The sequence below is a fragment of the Delphinapterus leucas genome, chromosome 12 (assembly GCF_059928025.1).
Source record: "Delphinapterus leucas isolate spDelLeu-1000000601 "Yukka" chromosome 12, BTC_Dleu_Yukka2, whole genome shotgun sequence".
Taxonomy (NCBI): Eukaryota; Metazoa; Chordata; class Mammalia; order Artiodactyla; family Monodontidae; genus Delphinapterus; species Delphinapterus leucas.
In genome coordinates this window covers 29650428-29673268 of record NC_143140.1, presented here as the reverse complement: position 1 = coordinate 29673268, position 22841 = coordinate 29650428, and the positions used below count along the sequence as shown (strand labels likewise).

The following is a 22841-nucleotide window of genomic DNA, read 5'->3' as shown; positions in this document are numbered from 1 at the left end:
GTGTACAGTGGAGAAAGGACAGCCTCTTCAATAAACGGTGCTGGGAAACTGGACAGGTACATGTAAAAGTATGAGATTAGATCACTCCCTAACACCGTACACAAAAATAAGCTCAAAATGGATTAAAGACCTAAAGGTAAGGCCAGAAACTATCAAACTCTTGGAGGAAAACATAGGCAGAACACTCTGTGACATAAATCACAGCAACATCCTTTTTGACCCACCTCCTAGAGAAATGGAAATAAAAACGAAAATAAACAAATGGGACCTAATGAAACTTCAAAGCTTTTGCACAGCAAAGGAAACCATAAACAAGACCAAAAGACAACCCTCAGAATGGGAGAAAACATTTTCACATGGAGCAACTGACAAAGGATTAATCTCCAAAATTTACAAGCAGCTCATGCAGCTCAATAACAAAAAAAACAAAACGACCCAATCCAAAAATGGGCAGAAGACCGAAACAGACATTTCTCCAAAGAAGATATACAGACTGCCAACAAACACATGAAAGAATGCTCAACATCATTAATCAGTAGAGAAATGCAAATCAAAACTACAATGAGATATCATCTCACACCAGTCAGAAGGGCCATCATCCAAAAATCTAGAAACAATAAATGCTGGACAGGGTGTGGAGAAAAGGGAACCCTCTTGCACTACTGCTGGGAATGTGAATCGGTCCAGCCACGATGGAGAACAGAATGGAGGTTCCTTAGAAAACTACAAATAGAACTAGCATATGACCCAGCAATCCCACTACTGGGCATATACCCTGAGAAAACCATAACTCAAAAGGAGTCGTGTACCAAAATGTTCATTGCAGCTCCATTTACAACAGCCCAGAGATGGAAACAACCTAAGTGTCCATCATCGCATGAATGGATGAAGAAGATGTGGCACATATATACAATGGAATAGTACTCAGCCATAAAAAGAAACGAAATTGAGCTACTTGTAATGAGGTGGATGGACCTAGAGTCTGTCATACAGAGTGAAGTAAGTCAGAAAGAGAAAGACAAATGCCATATGCTAACACATATATAGGGAATTTAAGGGGAAAAAAATGTCATAGAGAACCTAGGGGTAAGAGAGGAATAAAGACAGACCTACTAGAGAACGGACTTGAGGATATGGGGAGGGGGAAAGTTAAGCTGTGACAAAGTGAGGGATTGGCATGGACACTACCAAACGTAAAATAGAATGCTAGTGGGAAGCAGCCACATAGCACAGGGAGATCAGCTCGGCGGTTTGTGACCACCTATAGGGGTGGCATAGGGAGGGTGGGAGGGAGGGAGACGCAAGAGGGAAGAGATATGGGAACATATGTATATGCATAACTGATTCACTTTGTTATGAAGCAGAAACTAACACACAATTGTAAGGCAATAATACTCCAAAAAGATGTTTAAAAAGAAAAGAAAAGAATCTGCCTGCCAATTCAGGGCACACGGGTTCGAGCCCTGGTCCGGAATATCCTACATGCCGTGGAGCAACTAAGCCTTTGCGCCACAACTACTAAGCCTGTGCTCTAGAGCCCATGCTCAGCAACAAATAGTAACCCCTGCTCGCCACAACTAGAGAAAGCCTGCGTGCAGCAATGAAGACACAACCAAAAATAAAAAATAGTAAAAAAAAAAAAAAAAAAAAAAAGAAAAAAAACAAGAAAAACATTTTCGGAGAAATGAGAAAATCTGAATATGGATGGATATTATGCAATTAGTGTTAATTTTCTCAGATATGAAAATGGTACTGTGTTAGGAAGGACAAAATCCTCATTCTTAGTCAATGTCCTGTGGAGTACTTAGAGGTGACGGGTCAGGACGGTCTACAGCTAAATCTCAAACAGTTCAGCAAGAGAGCAAATAGTGTGTGAGATAGACAAAGCAAACGTGGCAACATAGTAACGACTGGTTGAACCTAGGTGAAGAGTGAACAAGCATTCATTAAGCTATCATTCCAACTTTTCTGTATGTATGCTAACTTTCAAAATAAAGGTGGAAAAATAAAACAAGACAGACATAGTTATATTACTTTAGTGAACAGTGGGAAACGGGTGTAAAGCACACAGATATAAAAAGACTGGAAGGAAATAAACCCAAATATTAATAGTGTTTTCTCATCATAATGGGCTTATAGGTGATTTTATTTTCCTTCCTAATTTTCATATTTTTAAAAAATGCTCCATAATGGGTATATGTTATTTTTATAATCAGAAGCAATTTACACATGCTCCTAAAAAATTTTAAGTCAATGCCTTTAAAGGAATCACACATCATCTGGAAGATGGCGGAGTAGAAGGACTTGCTCGCACTCCCCCTTGCAAGAGCACCAGAATCAGAATTAACTGCTGAACAATCATCAACAGGAAAACACCGGCACTTACCAAAAAGATACCCCACATCCAAAGACAAAGGAGAAGCCACAATGAGACAGTAGGAGGGGCGCAATCACAATAAAATCAAATGCCATAACTGCTGGGTGGGTGACTCACTAACCGGAGAACACTTAGACCACAGAATTCCACCCACTGGAGTGAAGGTTCTGAGCCCCACGTCAGGCTTCCCAACCTGGGGGTCTGGCAATGGGAGGAGGAATTCCTAGAGAATCAGACTTTGAAAGCTAGTGGGATTTAATTGCAGGACTTCGACAAGACTGGGGGGAAACAGAGACTCCACTCTTGCAGGGCACACACAAAGTAGTGTGTGCATCAGGACCCAGTGTAAGGAGCAGTGACCACATAGGAGACTGAACCAGACCTAACCTGCTAGTGTTGGAGGGTCTCCTGCAGAGGTGCGGGGTAGCTGTGGCTCACTACAGGGACAAGGACACTGGCAGTAAAAGTTCTGGGAAGTACTCCTTGGAGTGAGCCCTCCCAGAGTCCGCCATTAGCCCCACCAAAGAGCCCGGGCAGGCTCCACTGTTGGGTTGCCTCAGGCCAAACAACCAACAAGGAGGGAACCCAAACCTACCCATCAGCAGACAAGTGGATTAAAGTTTTACTGAGCTCTGCTCATCAGAGTAACACCCAGCTCTACCCACCACCAGTCCCTCCCATCAGGAAACTTGCACAAGCCTCTTAGATAGCCTCATCCACCAGAGGGCAGACAGAAGCAAGAAGAACTACAATTCTGCAGCCTGTGAAACAAAAACCACATTCGTAGAAAGACAGACAAGATGAAGAGGTAGAGGGCTATTTATCAGATGAAGGAACAAGATAAAACCCCAGAAAAACACCTAAATGAAGTGGAGATAGGCAACCTTCCAGAAAAAGAATTCAGAATAATTATAAGGAAGATGATCCAGGACCTTGGAAAAAGAATGGAGGCAAAGATCGAGAAGATACAAGAAATGTTTAACAGAGATGAACAATACAATAACTGAAATGAAAAATACACGAGAAGGAATCAATAGCAGAAGAACTGAGGCAGAAGAACAGATAAGTGACCTGGAAGACAGAATGCTGGAATTCACTGCTGAACAGAATAAAGAAAAAAGAATGAAAAGAAATGAAGACAGCCTAAGGGACCTCTGGGACAACATTAAACACAACAACATTCACATTATAGAGGTCCCAGAAGGAGAAGAGACAGAGAGAAAGGACCCGAGAAAACATTTCAAGAGATTATAGTCAAAAACTTCCCTAACGTGGGAAAAGAAATAGCCACCCAAGTCCAGGAAGCACAGAGAGTCCCATACAGGATAAACCCAAGGAGAAACACGCCAAGACACATAGTAATCCAACTGGCAAAAATTAAAGACAAAGAAAAATTATTGAAAGCAGCAAAGGAAAAATGACAAATAACATACAAGGGAACTCCCATAAGGTTAACAGCTGATTTCTCAGCAGAAACTCTACAAGCCTGAATGGAGTGGCATGACATATTTAAAGTGATGAAAGGGAAAAAACTACAACCAAGATTACTCTATCCAGAAAGCATCTCATTCATTCAACAGAACGATTCAACGGAAAAATCAAAAGCGTTACACACAAGCAAAAGCTAAGAGAATTCAGCACCACCAAACCAGCTCTACAACAAATGCTAAAGGTACTTCTCTACGTGGGAAACACAAGAGAAGAAAAGGACCTACAAAAACATACCCAAAACAATTAAGAAAATGGTCATAGGAACATACATAGCGATAATTACCTTAAACGTGAATGGATTAAATGCTCCAACCAAAAGACACAGGCTCGCTGAATGGATACAAAAACAAGACCCATATATGTGCTGTCTACAAGAGACCCCCTCAGACCTAGGGACACATACAGACTGAAAGTGAGGGGATGGAAAAAGATATTCCATGCAAATGGAAATCAAAAGAAAGCTGGAGTAGCAATACCTATGACAGATAAAATAAACTTTAAAATAAAGAATGTTACAAGAGACAAGGAAGGACACTACATAATGAGCAAGGGATCAATCCAGGAAGAAGATATAACAGTTACAGATATATATGCACCCAACATAGGAGCACCTCAATACATAAGGCAACTGCTAAGAGCTATAAAAGAGGAAATCAACAGTAACACAATAATAGCGGGGGACTTTAACACCTCACTTACACCAATGGACAGATCATCCAAACAGAAAATTAATAAGGAAACACAAGCTTTAAATGACACAAGAGACCAGATAGATTTAATTGATATTTATAGGACATTCCGTCCAAAGACAGTAGATTACACTTTCTTCTCAAGTGCGTACGGAATATTCTCCAGGATAGATCTCATCTAGGGTCACAAATCAAACCTCAGTAAATTTAAGAAAACTGAAATCACATCAAGCATCTTTTCTGACCGCAACGTTCTGAGATTAGTATCAATTACAGGGACAAAAACATAAAAAACACAAACACATGGACACTAAACAATATGTTACTAAATAACCGACGGATCACTGAAGAAATCAAAGAGGAAATAAGAAAATACCTAGAGACAAATGACAATGAAAACACAATGATCCAAAACCTATGGGATGCAGCAAAAGCAGTTTTAAGAGGGAAGTTTTTGGCAATACAAGGCTACCTCAAAAAACAAGAAAAATCTCAAACAATCTAACCTTACACCTAAAGGAACTAGAGAAAGAAGAACAAACAAAACCCAAAGTTAGCAGAAGGAAAGAAATCATAAAGATCAGATCAGAAATAAATGAAACAGAAACAAAGAAAACAATATCAAAGGTCAATAAAACTAAAAGCTGGTTCTTTGAGAAGATGAACATAATTGATAATCCATTAGCCAGACTCATCAAGAAAAAGAAGGAGAGGACTCAAATCAATAAAATTAGAAATGAAAAAGGAGCAGTTACAACAGACACCGCACAAATACAAAGCATCCTAAGAGACTACTACAAGCAACTCTATGCTAATAAAATGGACAACCTGGAAGAAATGGACAAATTCTTAGAAAGATAAACCTTCCAAGACTAAACCAGAAATAGAAAATATGAACAGACCAATTACATGAAATTGAAACTGTGATTAAAAATCTTCCAACAAACAAAAGTCCAGGTCCAGGTGGCTTCACAGGTGAATTCTATCACACATTTAGAGGAGAGCTAACAGCACCCATCCTTCTCAAACTCTTCCAAAAATTTGCAGAGGAAGAAACACTCCCAAACTCATTCTATGAGGCCACCAACACCCTGATACCAAAACCAGACAAAGATACTACAAAAAAAAAAATTACAGACCAATATCACTGATGAATATAGATGCAAAAATCCTCAACAAAACATTAGCAAACAGAATCCAACAACCCATTAAAAGGATCATACACCATGATCAAGTGGGATTTATCCCAGGGACGCAAGGATTCTCCAATATATGCAAATCAATCAATGTGATACACCATATTAACAAACTATAGAAGAAAAACCATATGATCATCTCAATAGATGCAGAAAGAGCTTTTGACAAAATTCAACACCGATTTATGATAAAAACTCTACAGAAAGTGGGCATAGAGGGAACCTACCTCAACATAACAAAGGCCATATACGACAAACCCACAACAAACATCATTCTCAATGGTGAAAAACTGAAACCATTTCCTCCAAGATCAGGAACAAGACAAGGATGTCCACTCTCACCACTATTACTGAACATAGTATTGTAAGTCCTAGCCACAGCAATCAGAGAAGAAAAAGAAATAAAAGGAATACAAATTGGAAAAGAAGTAAAGTTGTCACTGTTTGCAGATGACATGATACTATACATAGAGAATCCTAAAGATGCCACCAGAAAACTACTAGAGCTAATCAATGAATTTGGTAAAGTTGCAGGATACAAAATTAATGCACAGAAATCTCTGGCATTTCTATACACTAATGATGAAAAATCTGAAAAAGAAATTAAGGAAACACTCCCATTTACCACTGCAACAAAAAGAATAGAATACCTAGGAATAAACCTATCTAGGGAGAAAAAAGAACTGTATGCAGAAAACTATAAGACACTGAGATGAAAGGAATTAAAGATGATACAAACAGATGGAGAGATATACCATCTTCTTAGATTGGAAAAATCAATATTATGAAAATGACTACATTACCCAAAGCAATCTACAGACTCAATGCAATTCCTATCAAATTACCAATGGCATTTTTTTACAGAACTAGAACAAAAAACCTTCAAATTTGTATGGAGACACAAAACACCCCGAACACCCAAAGCGTTCTTGGGGGAAAAAAACGGAGCTGGAGGAATCAGACTCCCTGACTTCAGACTATACTACAAAGATACAGTAATCAAGACAATGTGGTACTGGCACAAAAACAGAAATATAGATCAATGGAACAGGATAGAAAGCCCAAAGATAAACCCACGCACCTATGGTCAACTAATCTATGACGAGGGAGGCAAGGATATACAGTGGAGAAAAGACAGTCTCTTCAATAAGTGGTGCTGGAAAAACTGGACAGCTACATGTAAAAGAATGGAATTAGAACACTCCCTAACATCATACACAAAAATAAACTCAAAATGGATTAAAGACCTAAATGTAAGGTCAGATACTATAAACTTCTTAGAGGAAAACATAGGCAGAACACTCTATGACATAAATCACTGCAAGATCCTTTTTGACCCACCTCCTAGAGTAATGGAAATAATAACAAAAATAAACAAATGGGACCTAATGAAACTTAAAAGCTTTTGCACAGCAAAGGAAACTACAAACAAGATGAAAAGACAACCCTCAGAATGGGAGAAAATATTTGCAAACAAAACAACTAACAATGGATTAATCTCCAAAATATACAAGCAGCTCATGCAGCTCAATATCAAAAAAACAAACAACCCAATCCAAAAATAGGAAGACCTAAATAGATATTTCTCCAAAGAAGATATACAGACTGCCAACAAACACATGAAAGGATGCTCAACATCACTAATCATTAGAGAAATGCAAATCCAAACTACAATGAGGTATCCCCTCACACAGGTCAGAATGGCCATCCTCAAAAAATCTACAAACAATAAATGCTGGAGAGGGTGTGGAGAAAAGGGAACCCTCTTGCACTGTTGGTGGGAATGTAAATTGATACAGCCACTATGGAGAACAGTATGGAGGTTCCTTAAAAAACTGAAAATAGAATTACCATATGACCCAGCAATCCCACTACTGGGCATATACCCAGAGAAAACCATAATTCAAAAAGACACATGCACCCCAATGTTCATTGCAGCACTGTTTATAATAGCCAGGACATGGATGCAACCTAGATGACCATCGACAGACGAATGGATAAAGAAGATGTGGTGCATTACAATGGAATATTACTCAGCCATAAAAAGGAATGAAATTGGGTCATTTGTAGAGACGTGGATGGATCTAGAGACTGTCATACAGAGTGAAGTAAATCAGAAAGAGAAAAACAAATATCGTATATTAACGCATGTATGTGGAACGCAGAAAAATGGTACAGATGAACCAGTTTGCAGGGCAGAAATAGAGACACAGATGTAGAGAACAAACGTGTGGACACGAAGGGGGGAAAGCGGCAGGAGGGTGGGGTCGTGGTGGGATGAATTGGGAGATTGGGATTGACGTGTATACACTAATATGTATAAAATAGGTAACTAATAAGAACCTGCTGTATAAGAAATAAAATTAGGAAAAAAAAAAAGAAATCACAGGTCTCTTTCCCTGACAGCCTGCCCGACATGCTCAGGGCAGAGTCTGCAGAACAGAAAGGTGTGCTGAGGTCTGATTTCATTTTCTGCCAGGACACCACGCCATGAGAAGGATGGCAACCGCTTACTTGGTGCTGGGTCTTATTCTCCAGGTGCCCCAGCTTCGTGTTCATCTTATCCTGAACCGACACCAGCTCTGCTTTGATCTCTTCCACAGTTGCCTCCAACTGATTCTCCAGCTTGTTGATCAGGGGTTCACATCGACAGCCATTTATTGGTGCCTAAGAGGGAAGCCAAAAAGGAATCAATCCAAGTCGTTCGTTCCTTCTGAAAACATGTGTCTGTCAGTACACCAGGGGACCACACGTGATGGAGGAGACTCATCCCTGTGGTAACTTTGGACTGACAGGCCAAGCCTTGGCTCTGTAGACGTTAAGAAGATTCAGAGAGTGTAACGTACGGTCCCAGTCCTCAAGCTGCTTTTATCCACTATCCGGCCTCAAGGTTATCTATGCAGTACCTAAGGATGGTGCAGAGAGCTTTGTAACATCCCTGTGCTCTCCAGGCCTACGTGGCAGGAGGGTACTGCACAGTTTAGGTGGGGAGGGCCAGCTGGCTTATCTTCAAAGCTCATGCCTTCTGTAGTCACCGCTGAAAGTGGACATTAGCCCCCAGCAACAGGGTTACACAGACACCTCACTTACAGCCTACAGTCCTGCCCTGACAGGGCCCGGCAGGTACCTGCATCACTTTGCCATCCTTGCCCCGGTACAGCGTGTACAGCTGGTACGCTCTGAACTCGTGGGGGGCACCTGGGGGTGAACAGCGATGCCTGGGCCTCTTTTTAGGGTGACTGTGAGTGTGCGAGCTCTTCTGCTGTCCAGGCTGCTGGTCTGCTGGTGGGGTGGGGTCAGAAAACGCTGACGCCTGTGGGAGAGAAGGCGACAGCCACCCTGAGCGCCGTGACATCTGCAAGCCTGATGCCCAGCCGGCGGCTCCCGTCTGGCCCGCCTTGCTAGTCTCTCAGCGTTCTACGCCAGGTATGTGTCAAAAGAGTCGTACCAGCATGCTTACCTTGTGTCCACAGCCGGCCAGGGCCGATTTCTGTGCTCTGGCTCCAAACCAGCAAGCAAGCCAAGTGCAGTGGCTTTTTAGCTGCTGGGCATGACGCTATCCCAGGGCCCTCCGCCAGCCCTCCTCCCAGCCCTCTTGGCAGCTCTCACGTGCCTCCTGACCTTGGGCCTTGACTTTTTCTGCCTGTTGTCCTTTGCTCTGGGCTCCGGGGAGGCAGACAGGAAATCTTCTCTGGACTCTTCTTTTCTGGGTACAGCCTGTTCACTGCTATGGGTGTCTCCTGCTGAGACACTTCCCTACAGAGGAAAAAAAGCCCAGAAACCTCTTCTCCTTGGTTCCCCAGCCTTTTTCAATAATGGCATAAAATTTCCCAGCCTCCATCCACTAAAGGACCCCTGGGAATCTTTTCCAATGACAAATTTCAGACATAGGAAGCACTGCTTGGTGGTTTTAACTGAACACCTGTGCTTTTCCTGGTAAGTTGAATGTTTGGTTTTTCATTTATTAGGTGCCAAACTAGATATTGCCTTGGGTCTAACTCTGTGTTCTGCAACTTTAGGAACGTAGTACACACAAAACACCTCAGCATTAGAGATTTTTTTGGTCTTTTACATTTCAACAAGAAGACAACGCCACTCATTCTTTGATCTTGGACCCTCACAATTCACAGAGGAGAGTGAGGACCTTCTGAAATGAAAAAAAAAAAAAAATCACATTTCTGGTCCTTGTGAGAACTTTTACAAGTTAATATGTACAATTCGCACACAGGAACCAATGCGAGTTACAATGCCTTAACCCTGGAAACTGGTAAGATTTTCAAACAGAGAGAAAAACAAATAGTTGGTATAAAATTTTATGTGCCAGAAGTTGTCTCTATATCCTAGTCTTCTTCCTGGGAGAGTTGAAAGGCATGGTTCACTCCAGGGCTGCTGTGTACAGCTGTGCAAGCTGTTCACTGCACAAAGGCACCTAGCCGAGTGCATGAGTGGGGCTGAGGGAGCTGAAGTCCACCTTGGGCTCTATTCGCCATACGTGCCCTGTGCTAGGCTGGTCTGCCCAGAAGGCATCTTTTTCTAATTTGCACAGAGGAGCCGTATGGGCTAGCACAGCCTCTGTTCACTCCCTAAGCGGAAGGAGAGGCAACAAGCTACGCCACTGGTCCTCCAACTGTAGTCCACATTGGAATCACCTGGAGGGCTTGTTCAAACACAGATTGCTGGGCCCTACCCCAGAGTTTCTGATCCAGTGGGTCTGGGGTGAGGCCCCCAAATTTGCACTTCTACCAAGGCTCCAGGTGACAAGGTTTTCACATTTTGAAAACCTCTGCTCTACACGATGAAGGGTGTGGTGCCAGAGAGGCTGTGCTGTCCACATGGAAGCGACAAGGCCACGGATGCACAGGGCTCGCAAATACAGCCACACAGGGTGCTGGAAAAGACGGGTGGCATGAGAGTACACGGCCTGAAATCGTGGAGAGGAGAAGACAAGAGGCTAGAAGGAAAGACGGACAAGATTTGAAGGACCCCGAGGAAAGGAGAGACAGAGGAGGGCCCGGCAGCCGCCAGACGGGCCCGGAGGAGGCAGGGAGACAGTTTCCCACCCTGGAAGTGGGCGGGAGGGCTATCCCCCCACCTTGCTTTGTGCCACATCATCTCTCGGCACAGACTGAGCTCTCCTCTCTTCCTTGAGCCTCTCTCTCTTTTTCCTCAGGCTTCGCCCACGACTGAAGCGCAAGACCTGAAGGAGGCAAGAGGCATCGTTACAAACCACTGGTGTGCGCGGACCTAATGGAGCCTCCAGCTGAGCAGGGGGAGACCAGGCGTTCACAACAAACAAGCGCCTCTAGACCACCCACTATGCCTCCTACATCCTGTGCTGGGCGCTTAGGGTCCCAGAGACGGCAGGACATCGTTCCTGACCTTGAGCTCACAGTCTAGGACAGCAACACTAACAGGCACTTAGCGATGGGCCAGGGCGTCCACGTAGGTGTGAGCAGGCCGTGCACGGCTCAGCTCCAGGGAGCATGGCTCACATAGACTAGGATGTGAACGGTGTCCCCTGGAGTTGTGTGACACAGCAGCCCTGTGCCAGGCACGGTCTATCTTGGGACACTGGACCTGATGTAGCCCATCAGATTTTCTCTTGGCCAAACTGTATCCAAGTCATATTCAAACATAACTTTAATTCAAGCCTAACTGAGATGTACCTGTGAGCCATGGTACCAACCACGGGGCAGGAGTCTCTTCCCCCAAAAGAAGGCTGTGGTCTGCCCCTTCGAGGGCAGAGAGGTGGAATGGACACAGGCAAGTACACGTGGGATCCCACAGGCCCAGAGATGCCCAGCAGCAGCTAGCTGGGGATCTTCAGGCAAGTGATTTGACCTCTCTGTGCTCCGTCTTCTCAACGTGAGAATGGGGAGCTGCCGGAATTAACCGAGACAACGTAGGTGGCCGGCGCGCCTTGGACCAGTGGTCCCTGGGGGCCTTAGAGTGCTTAGCTGGCAGAGATGGTTAATCACGGAGTGCAGACCTGTGCGCTGGTGGAAACCTGCAATCCCTGGCTCAGGTCCACACCCTTCTCCTCCAGACTCCCTACTCCTAGCTCCAGGGTTCACCCCCCTTACAAAACCCAAGGGGGTACAGACGGTGAAAGCCCTTTCAAGGCCACACTATCTTTCTGCAATAAAACAATATTTTACTGTCTTCTTATATAGATAGATAAGGGCTCTCTGAAGTTCAGCCTAGTGTTTTGCATCTCAATGTCAGACTTCCTTCTTGTGTTCATTAAATTCAAGTGACACATTAGAGGACAAAAAAATCCTCCACGGGCAGTGGGTACCTCCTAAACGGAGAATTCCTGACAATACCTGCCTGCAGCTGAACCGGATTTTTAAATTATATACTCATCCCCTAAAGCCAGCAGTTCTGGAAGTGTCCAGGGACCTGAGTCCGTGAGGTTAAGATTATTTTCATAATATTACAACATTGGCATTTTTCATGCTCACTCTCTCATGAGCGTACTGTGGTGTTTGCCAGAAGCCACGTCAGTGACATTACAATAGACTGCACGCAGCAATAAAAGGTGACAGAATTCTAAGACAGTAAGGACGTGAGCAAACCATGTCAAACAATGCTACTCTTCTCATTTCTGTTTTGAAAAAGTCCTTTTTCACAAAATGATGCTATTTATGTTGCTACAAAATGGACTTATTTTTAAATGAATATCTTTAATATTTCTAAATTTTATTTTCAAATACGGTAATTATTGATAGATATAAACTCACATAAACAGAGCTCTTTATGGGCCTCCGTAATATTTAAGGAAGTAAAAGGGTCCTTAGACCAAAAAGGTCTGAGAACCAATGTCCTCAGCTAAATTTTAGACTCAGTAAGAAGTCGAGTCTGATGCAGGGTAGTAAGGCCCGTTGCTCATCTGCTTTATAGACACTTAGAACAGGACACAGCTCCAGAATCAGCCTGAAATTCACTTTCCAAAGCATTTGTGAACCACGTCAATCAAAAATAAGAAGTAACACTCACTTCACCCAAACACAAGATAATCAGAAAAATTCCCGCCATAGACCATGTTATTAGCCAATGAAAATAACTCTGCATGGCTCCCAGCCTTTCTCAGGCCATCCACCAAATGTACCATCATCCATCTTTCCCACTTCACAGAAATCAGGAAATATTGATCTTAAGGGCTCGGAAAGAAGTATCCTCTTAGTACTGCTGTGAACCATCAAAATCCATGGTCAACTAAAGTGCCAAGGCAAGGGGATTTCTCGTTTCAGACAAGACCATTTCTATAACCACAGATCAACAGGACAGTATGCATGCAATTTTATGCATATTCCAAAGCTTTTTCTTTGCACTGAAAATAAGGGTTAGTATGTACAATCATGTAAAAAAACAAAAACTTTAAAAATATCCTATTTATTTGCTGTTCAATATGGGTGTGGAAAAACTAGCTTAAGTCATTTTTTTTTTTAATGGAAATGCTAAAGGAGAACCACACAGGAGAACAGTCCACAAGACAGCTTTATCCCTGGGAATCGAGATTCCTAGGCTCTGGAAGATAAATGACAGGCAGGTTAAAGGCACATCAATCCTCGTGCGCCAGAGGACCCTCCATCCCACAAGACTTGATGATCCTCACGTGGCTGAGCACGGAGCCAGCTGTCCATCAAACTGCCAGGCACTGAAATGCCAGGTAACTAACGGATTCTGACACTTATATAGCACCCTGTCCTTTTTTTTTTTTTTTTTTTTTTTTGCGGTACACGGGCCTCTCACTGTTGTGGCCTCTCCCGTTGCGGAGCACAGGCTCCGGACACGCAGGCTCAGCGGCCATGGCTCACGGGCCCAGCCGCTCCGCGGTATGTGGGATCTTCCCGGACTGGGACACAAACCCACGTCCCCTGCATCGGCAACCACTGCGCCACCAGGGAAGCCCCCCGACCGTGTCCCTTTTGATCTAAAAGAGACTAGCTTTTTTTTTTTTTAGTCAGGATTCCGAGAGGTGATTCTGCTGAGGATTTGTTTGCAAACAGCTAGGCAGAGGTGGAGCCTTTTTCCAAAGGAGCATCCGACTCGCACCTGTCAGGGGCTCTGTGGATTTTCAGAGCCCACTGAGAAGGACCTTCTCCACGGGCAAGAGGGTGATTGATTTTGCAAGAGACAAAAATCTTAACCATTTCCAGAAACTGCTAGTTATATCAGGCATGTTTTTAAAACTTAAATGGAATCAAGGCCGTGCAGAACCCCAGGCTGCCTGGGATTGGGCCATGGTGCAGCAGGCTGGGGTCCGGACTCTCCCTCTGGCTCCCTAAGACTTTGTCTTCCTGCAGCATTAGCCAGAATAAGGTGGAAAACCAATCAGTGTTTGCTGTAAGGTAAGAGACTAGCTCTAACTGGGAAATAACCTAAATGTCTAACATTAAGGAAATGGTTTAACAAGATACTGAACAGCAACCAAAGAAAGAATATTATGCTTCCACTGTGATAAATAACTGTAAAGACTACAGAACAGTTTCCTATTACACTTAGGATAAAGGGCATAATACCAAAGAGTATATACATTGTGGACACAACTATATAAAAATTATGTGTCTGTGGAAGGTACTATAAACAGTTATTTCAGGGTACTAAAATTATAAATAGCTTATAAATCATCACTATTAAATTTCTTTGTGACTTAGATCGTTTCAACCTCAAGTAAGATATCAGTCATCTTCTTAAATTGAATGATGGCCAATATACCATTATTTAATAAAAATGAGAAAACTATACGGTACTCAACTGCCTCTAGTGGACATTTACGGCTTTGTCTGCCCAGACGGATGCCTCATCCCACCTCTGTCTGGGAAATACTTCTCTTCTAACCACGTGGTCAAACGGATGCCACCATCTTCCTAAAGCACCTCTGCCCCACCTGTTCCGGGCATTTGCCCCAAGCTCGCCAATCATGATCTTCTCCTACGATGTTTTACCGTTTTTATTTATTTTTTGGCCGTGCCGCACTCCACGTGGGATTTTACTTCCCTGACCAGGGATTGAACCCGCGCCCCCTGCATTGGAAGCACTGAGTTTTAAACCACTGGACCACCAGGAAGTCCCTCCTATGACTTTTTTTTTTTTTTTTTTTTTGCGGTATGCAGGCCTCTCACTGTTGTGGCTTCTCCCGTTGCGGAGCACAGGCTCTGGACACGCAGGCCCAGCGGCCACGGCTCGCGGGCCTAGCCGCTCCGCAGCATGTGGGATCTTCCCGGACCGGGGCACAAACCCGTGTCCCCTGCATCGGCAGGCAAACTCTCAACCACTGCGCCACCAGGGAAGCCCCCTCCTATGACATTTTAAACTGGAACTTTTCCCTGGCTGGGAAATTATGATTCAGGAAACTGGTTGTGACAATGATCCAGCCACAGAGAGGAAATGATGCCCATGTATGAGAACAGCCTGCTGGGCCTGAGATCTCTGGTTCCAGGTATCTTGGAGGCTCATGTGGACTCCTACACTTCCTGCTGCCTGGACAGTAAGCCCATCTGTCCCCTTCTTAAGTTGGTCTGAATTGGCTTCAGTAGATGGCAACCGGGGAATCCCAACGACCCTGCAGACCCCGTATAATCAATACAATGGAAAATGCAAAAAATCCTACCTGGGGCGCTTTAGTGAGGAGGAGAGCAACTTCCGGATTATTGTGGTAGCGGGCAGTCTCCAGTGGAGTCCGGCCTGCCTAAGGAAAGGCAAAGGGAGGACCAGTGAGTACGGAACACCAGCCCCACGCATGCACAGCCCAGCGGGGACAGCTCTCCCAGGAGCTAGCAACCCGGTCACACCAGCACCTACACATGTGCTCAGCGAAACACAACCGTGCGTGTGACATGGTCCTGCTCTTGAGTCTCATCCAACGGGGAGCCCAGTCACACCTGAGGACACAGGCACACGGGGTAAGTGCTGACCAGGTGAGCAGTAGGTGTTCTAAGAGACAATGGTCAGGGGCACTGCTCACCCAGGAAGGCTTCCTGGAAAAGGGATTGAGGGAGGTAAATAAAACAAAACAGATGGGGTCAAGGTGGAACATGTCACTTGAGAAAACACAAAGCATCATAAAAATCCAGCCAAGCGATACATCTTCCGGGAGTACAATGGAGAAAACACCTGGAAGGGCAGATCAGGGCCCAGCCACAGAGTCTCAGGAACTGGACTGTGAAAAACATTTAGGAAGCTATGGCCATAACAGAGACTCTAGGGAGATTAAAGCCCAGACCAGGAGTTGAAAACAGTGGGATTCAAAGGAAGGGAAAGGTGCTCATGGCATCATGGGAGAGGTACCACCAATCCAGGTACTAAAGCTGGGAGGGGGACTACCAGCCTCGACACCCCCAACTCCCCAGACAACTGTTCCACCCCCAGTGCCCCCCGAGTCTGTGCAATTTCAGGAGCACAGAGATCACAGGCCAACCTGGAGGAAGAGAGGGTGCCTGAGCTGGTGCCTGCTATAGGATGAGAGGGGGAGGGGAGGAGGGAGACACTGAGAGAGAGGGCGTGAGAGAAGGCGATTTTAGAGAGAAAGCAGTTGGAGTTTTGAGGAAGATTAGCCTGGTGGCCATTTTTCTGAGGACCACATCTGTTTAAAAGGCCTGGAACTCACTTTCAGTAACATCCACTTGCCAGTTTACTTACACACCCCTGACCCTTTTTCGTGCCAGGACATGCTCGCTGAGTTGTCTGAAGATGAGCCCTCAGGGTTTGTAACTCGTGGAGCTGCTGAGAGCAAGGGTCCCCTCAAGTCCACCCCCGCGGGCCCCAGGATCGTGGGGTCAGTGCCGCCGCATGGTCTTCCCGAGCGAGCCTGGGTGAGGCTGTGCTCTGGAGTCCGCAGGGGGTGGGGCAGCAACAACAGGCCCTGATCCAGAAAGGGGTGGGAACACCTTTAGAAACCACTGTTGCAACTCCACTTACGTTATTGACAATGGTCCCATCTGCTCCGGCTTCCAGTAGGATTTTAACCACCTTCTTGTGATTTAGGGCAGCAGCAATATGAAGTGCTGTGTCTCCAGCCTGAAATTAATCAGAAGAAAGCCGGCTAAACCCCATCGGATTGTGGCCCACAGGCCTCTGGCTTTTTAATTCCATGGCCTGGCGGTGGCTTTTCAAAGTCAAACTAAAATCTGTCTTAGACTGACTGACCTTGGCTAAAGTGTTATGTGGTTCTTTTATTATTTTTAACCATACTTCATTTTTTATTTTTAAAATTTATTTATTGAAGGATAGCTGACGTACAATGCTGTGATAATTTCTACCGTATGGCAAAATGATTCCATTTTATAAATATATTCTTTTTCATGTTCCTTTCCATTATGGTTTATCACAGGATATTGAATTTAGTTCCCTGTGCTATACAGTAGGACCTTGTTGTTTAAATGTGGCTCTTTTGAAAGAGACTCTGCAACTGAATGAACTTATGCACGAATACCACATTCCTTTCTGAGTGGAGATGCCAGAAATCACAGGACAGGATTAAATGCAGGGGGCAAAGTCATGCTGGGCCTGGGTTGTTGGGAATGGTGGGACCTGACCTGAAAGGCAGGATCACAGGCTGGTAGCCAGGAGCTCTGGACCCTGTCCCTCTGCCCAGGCAGGGGGTGGGCAGAGAACCCCTTGGTTTCTGAATTAGAATGAGCAGAAGCTTCGAAGATGGCTACTTGCACAGGCCCTGGAGTAATATCCCAGCCCTGCAGCCATCCTCAGGGATGTGAAAGGGCCACCTGGAATCATCCTGCAGGCCAGGGTGTTTTGTTTGGGTGGAGTCACTGAGAATCAGTATTCGCTTAACACCAGATGTTTTCAAACTCTTACCAAATAGCCTGTAAGTTTTTTGTTGTTGTTTTTAAACAAAAAAATATTTCAATCAACTGTGAAAGAAGGCTATGTCAAATGCAGCTTGGTGGGCCAGTTCCACATGCAAACTGTTTTAAATTCCCAAACAGAATGACATAAATAAGTCAGACCAATATAGAAGTGAAATCATTCATTCGTTCCTGGCAGGTGAACAAGTAAAGCATGAAAATCCCGCCATCCCAAGGCCCTCCTTCTCTGGTAAGTAGCCAAAGGTAGTGTTCATTTCATTCCTGAGTCACCTGGTTGTGTGTTTTGAGGGAAGCTCTGGAGCAGTGGTTTCCAGTCTCGCCTGCTCATTGGAATCAGCTGGGAAGCCTTAAAAACTACTGATGCCTGGGTCCCACACAGACACTGATTTAATTGGCCTGGAGTGTGGCTTGGGTCTGATGATTTCCCAAAGCTGGCAGGTGACTGTAATATACCACCCAGGTTGAGAAGCAGCACTGGTTGGCGAGGGCTGTTTGGGGTAACCTGATGAACCTAGAGTCCATGGCGAGGCTGGAGAATGACAGAATTTAGCTATTTTATTAGGTCAGTGGTTCTCAATCCTGTCTGCACACTCAGGCCAGGAGCTCTTTAAAAATGCCATTGCCTGGGCTTCCCTGGTGGCACAGTGGTTGAGTCCGCCTGCCGAAGCAGAGGACACGGGTTCGTGCCCCAGGTCCGGGAAGATCCCACATGCCGCGGAGCGGCTGGGCCCGTGAGCCATGGCCACTGAGCCTGCTCGTCCGGAGCCTGTGCTCCACAACGGGAGAGGCCACAAGGGTGAGAGGCCCACTTACCGCAACAAACAAACAACAACAACAACAGAAAATACCATTGCCTGGACCTCACCCCAAGATGTTCTGATCATTTATATTGGGGTGGGACTCAGGAATGGTATTTTTAAATCCTCTGTTGATTCTAATATGCGGCCAGGGTCAGTAACCACCATTATAGGGTATTTTTAATCTGAATCACAATCTAACTTTTTTTTTAAATTTCAGATTTACGTACCCAAACTCAGAAAAGTCGAACAATGCATCACTTAGGTATAGGTATCAATAAATAACAAGACAACCTTTTAAAAATCCACGTAACTACGAAAATCACATTTCCACAGAACACTAATAATCACAGATTTCGAAACCCCAAGTATATGGCGTAGATACTGATCAGGTGCCGAACTTTACAGAAAAGAGAGACTCCCTCAGCTCACATAAAGGTGGCAGTTCAGGTAAGAGAACTCAGGAGTCATGAGACACCTAATGCCCTTCCTTATTTACGAAGCCACTCTTTCTTGTGGGTTTCCTTTTCAAAAATCACACTAAAAACAGAACCCACAGCAGGATCTCCAGAAAATGTTCACTATGCAAATGTGGTGATATGAACTGGAATGCTAAGGGCATGCTTTCTCCAGGAGGCAAGATAAACCAGGGCCACAGGAACTCCATGGTTCCTGCAAAGGCCAGCACTGGCCAAGTCCCAGGCTGGGAAAGGACACCGCCCCCCAGCAGCCTCTGCTCCCGTCTGTGCCAACACACCTGCAGGTTAACCATGGGGAGAACACATGCACTGACCTGGTTCTTTTCATGGACAGAACAGAAAGCACTGAGGAGGAGCTTAATGATGGACAAGTGATTATAGCGCGCAGCAACGTGCAAACAGGTGTCTCCTGCCTGCGGACAGAAATCAAACTCTAAGCACAGTCTGAGCAGTTACAAAACAGAGAAGATAAAAAGAAAATATCATTTAAAAGCTGGCAGGCTAGCATATATTCTTTAGAAGATAACAGCCTGAATTGTAAGCATCTCCTTTATCACAGACGCTCACTCCACAACTCACAGCCCTTTTCTGTCTGCAGCCCTGCTTTTTCCCCACCATGCAGACTGTTTCAGGTTTCATACACTGGATGCCTGCTCCCCATGAGACCTTCGCAAGAGCTAAGGGAGGCTCTGCTTAGCTGGCATTTACTAAGACTCCGCTGACCCCAGCCTCTCCTAAGACCCGAAGGCTCTGCTCTGGAGTACCCTGATTAAGACCAACAGCACTGCTTTGGAAATGAGACTTTCCCATCACAGATCCATCATGGCTGAGAGGGCCAGGAGAGCAGGGTGTGCCACTGGACTTTAAGAGCATGTACTCTAAAAAATTCAAGTGCATCCCATTTTAGTAGGACCCCAGTATCCCATGGGGAGCAATGTAGTCTAGGGAGCTGATGAGGAAGCAATCGCTGAGCATAAAACAGGGCATTCAGAAAAACTGGGGATCAGGACTTTCCTTAGTCCTGCTCCCAGAGAGAAAACAACAGAACTGGAGACAGCGTGGTGACCTTCTGCAGGCGTTTCCATTCAAGCTCTAGTTCTGTCTAGAGATGCTGGCCGTCAGTACAACCTTCTCCCCCCGGATTAAGAAGGAACCAAGCTCAAAGCTGAAGTTCAGAGCATTCTCAGAGCCACTTTAGATGAGCCTGCCCCCAATCAGGGGGGCCCCGGCTAAAGCCATTTTTGAGAGAAGCCTCAGATTCTCTTGTCACATGGCTGAGGCACAGGCTTCATGAAGGAAATGCAGCTCTGTGGAGGGAGGAGGGATACCCACGGCACCTTTCAGGTCAGGCACCTCTAAGAACTACTGGCCCATCAGCTCATCCCAAGGATGCCTCAGTAATGGATTTGTAGACGCCGGGCATGGAGCATCAGAAGGCCTCCCGGGTATAGCATCAACCAGTATTTGCTAAGAGTTTTCAGGAAGCCTCTGCGGGCAGAGGCTTCCTGAAAACAATTAGCTTCGTTCCTAAACTCATATGCTAGACACCTGCTGTGCTCAATAAAACAGACTGCAAGGCTGAGGGACGAGGGAGCAAGGATGGGAGAAAAGCAGTGTTTCCGAGTGTTGAGTCCTCTTCCCATCCCCCTAAAGGACCCCTTAGGAATTAGCAAAAAATGAATACTTTCTCGGCAGTCCCCGAACCCTTTTTACTGTCTACATGTGAATACTCTAGCATGCTTGCAGGGTTACTTTCCGAGGCGACATGAGAGAGCGCGAGGGAGGTCGGTTTTGTCCACCCACGTTATTTTTGAGGTCGGCGCGGGAGCCGCCCAGCAGGAGGACGCGTGTGCTCTGGGCGTGGCTATTCTGGCAGGCCAGGTGCAGAGCCGTGTTCCCCGCCTGGGAGGGAAGCAGACAGAAGGAAGCACACGTTAGCAACCCCTCCTCCGCGGGCCTGCACCGGGCAGGCCTTGCCGAGGGCCGAGGCTTACTCACAGAAGAGTCAAGGCTCACGTTCTCTGCTTCCCGATCGGTGGTCCCAGGGCTTCAGTGGCAAGAACATTTAAATTGGGAATCCAAACGGGCAGAAGAGTCACATCGCTCATAGAAACCTTGGTTCCAAGATCCTGGCTCTGCCACTTAACTCGTTGCAAGCTACTGGGCAAGGCTCTTAATTGGATTCCTTACCTGTAAAATGGAGCGTGACTCCTACATGCTGAGGCTGTGAGGATTGATTCGGAGAGCCTAGGAGAGCATCTTCTTAATGGCAGAGTGCTGTGCACGTGCACGAGGTTGTTCCTCTTAGCGACAAGAGGAACACAGAGGAGAGCTGTGTTAGGGTGGCTGTTGGTTGGCTACCCTACCAACAGAGTCAGGAAGGCAAACAGACCACATCCGACACTGCAGGCTAAAGGTTAACAGAATTTGCAAGCCTTTTTAAATCTTGGGTTTTTCTTGAAACATCAAAATTTGAACTACGGACAAGGCCTCCACCCAACAGGCCATAATACAACTGCATCTGTCACTTCCCACACAGACAGAGACCCTCTTGCTTTTGGACTCTACCTTCAAGGCAACCAAAGGTCAGAATCATGTCCACAGTAATGTTGCAGAAAGAATTTTTGACAAGAGAACTCTTTGAAACTATGGGAATAAGGCCTGCAAGGCTGCTGCTAACCCCTAGAAAAGCAACAAGAGAAACAGGCAACGTGATTTGGTGTCAGCCTGCAAGGACTCAGGATTAAATACATAAGCTCAATGTTTGTTCTGCTGAGCTTAAAAGCTGCATCAGGCCTGCAGCTGCGGGCTCAGAGCTATCAGCCTGCCTGTTTAGGGCTTTTCCCTGGCCTGCTTTACTCCTCTCTGCATCACACAGCACTGTCTGCCCATACTCAAGGATGGTTTATATTCCTTCCCTTTAAAAAGACGAATGAGTTTTTAAAAATAAAGGAAAACTGTGTGCTGCTGGGTCACTCACTCCCCTCTCACCACCTTAGCTCTAACCAGCCTGGGCAGAGTCTTCCTTCCTTGCTGTTACCTCCAGGAACCTGGTGAGTTCTAAGCCCGAGAGTTGCGGGAGCTCGTTCGTCGGTCATCAACCCTCGGCTGCAGTCTGGAGTCACCTGGGGTGGCGGGGGGGGGGGGGCTTTAAATAGACCAGTGCGCAGACGCAACTCTGATGGCCCCGCCCCAGGGGGTGGGGCCAGGCCGCTTGGGTGTAGGCGCTGAAAGGCCGGCATGCTGGGAAACTCCACCCCCAACTCAGGGCAAAAACGGTACAGCTGGTCACCCCAGGCCTGGTCATCAGGTGGGTTTGGTTTTCTCCCCTCTCCCCGTGTTTTTAAAGTTTCCCGGGAGATTTTAAAGCGCAGCCGGGTAGAGAACCACTGCTAGCTTAGTCTTCCAAAATGAAGGGTCTGCCCGTGTTTTAAACACTCTGCTCCCTGTGGCGAGGCTCAGGGCTCGGCTTGGTATGACTCTCAGTGCACATAGAGGAGGTTGTCTCAAAGCTGCTGGCTTCGTGGGAGTCATTAAATGTGTTGAATAAATGACTGAAATAAAAGAAATCTGATGGCTGTAGAAATATACCAAAATTTACTTTGCCAATAAAAAAATCAATTATGCTGAAAAGCATTTGGACGAAGAAAATGAAAAGACATGGGTTAGAATACAGATTGTGGTACATCCATACAATGGAACGTTACTCAGCAATAAAAAGGAATGAACTAATCACACACAAAACAATATAAAAGACTCTCAAAACCACTGTACAAAGTGAAAGATGTCAGATGCAAAAGCCTGCAATGTCAAAACCTGAAATTAAAAAGAACTGTGACCTAGGTAGATATACATAGCAGGCATTTTCCCCACCCTGAGTAATGACTACTGATCTCCCAGATAAGGGCTGCTATACTTTGCCGAGTAAGGACCTTTCTTATACAATGGAATATTATTCAGCGTTTAAAAAAGAAAGAAATC

The 22841-nt window shown here is 45.4% G+C and overlaps 1 protein-coding gene across 2 annotated transcripts in view; it reads right to left on the bottom strand.

Annotated features, from left to right (window-relative positions):
- ANKRD6 (ankyrin repeat domain 6) overlaps nt 1–22841 on the bottom strand; it is a 327878-nt gene that overhangs the window by 268635 nt on the left and 36402 nt on the right. For both annotated transcript variants that reach the window (XR_016395155.1, XM_089921869.1), the window contains exons 5-12: nt 20664–20762; nt 19175–19273; nt 16677–16775; nt 15370–15447; nt 10846–10950; nt 9375–9509; nt 8881–9066; nt 8268–8420 (exon numbers count right to left, since the gene is read on the bottom strand). Coding sequence is in view for 1 of the 2 variants with exons in the window: in XM_089921869.1 (XP_089777995.1) it covers nt 8268–8420; nt 8881–9066; nt 9375–9509; nt 10846–10950; nt 15370–15447; nt 16677–16775; nt 19175–19273; nt 20664–20762 (954 nt within the window). In the remaining variant the exon portion in view is untranslated. The remainder of the gene's footprint in view (nt 1–8267; nt 8421–8880; nt 9067–9374; nt 9510–10845; nt 10951–15369; nt 15448–16676; nt 16776–19174; nt 19274–20663; nt 20763–22841) is intronic.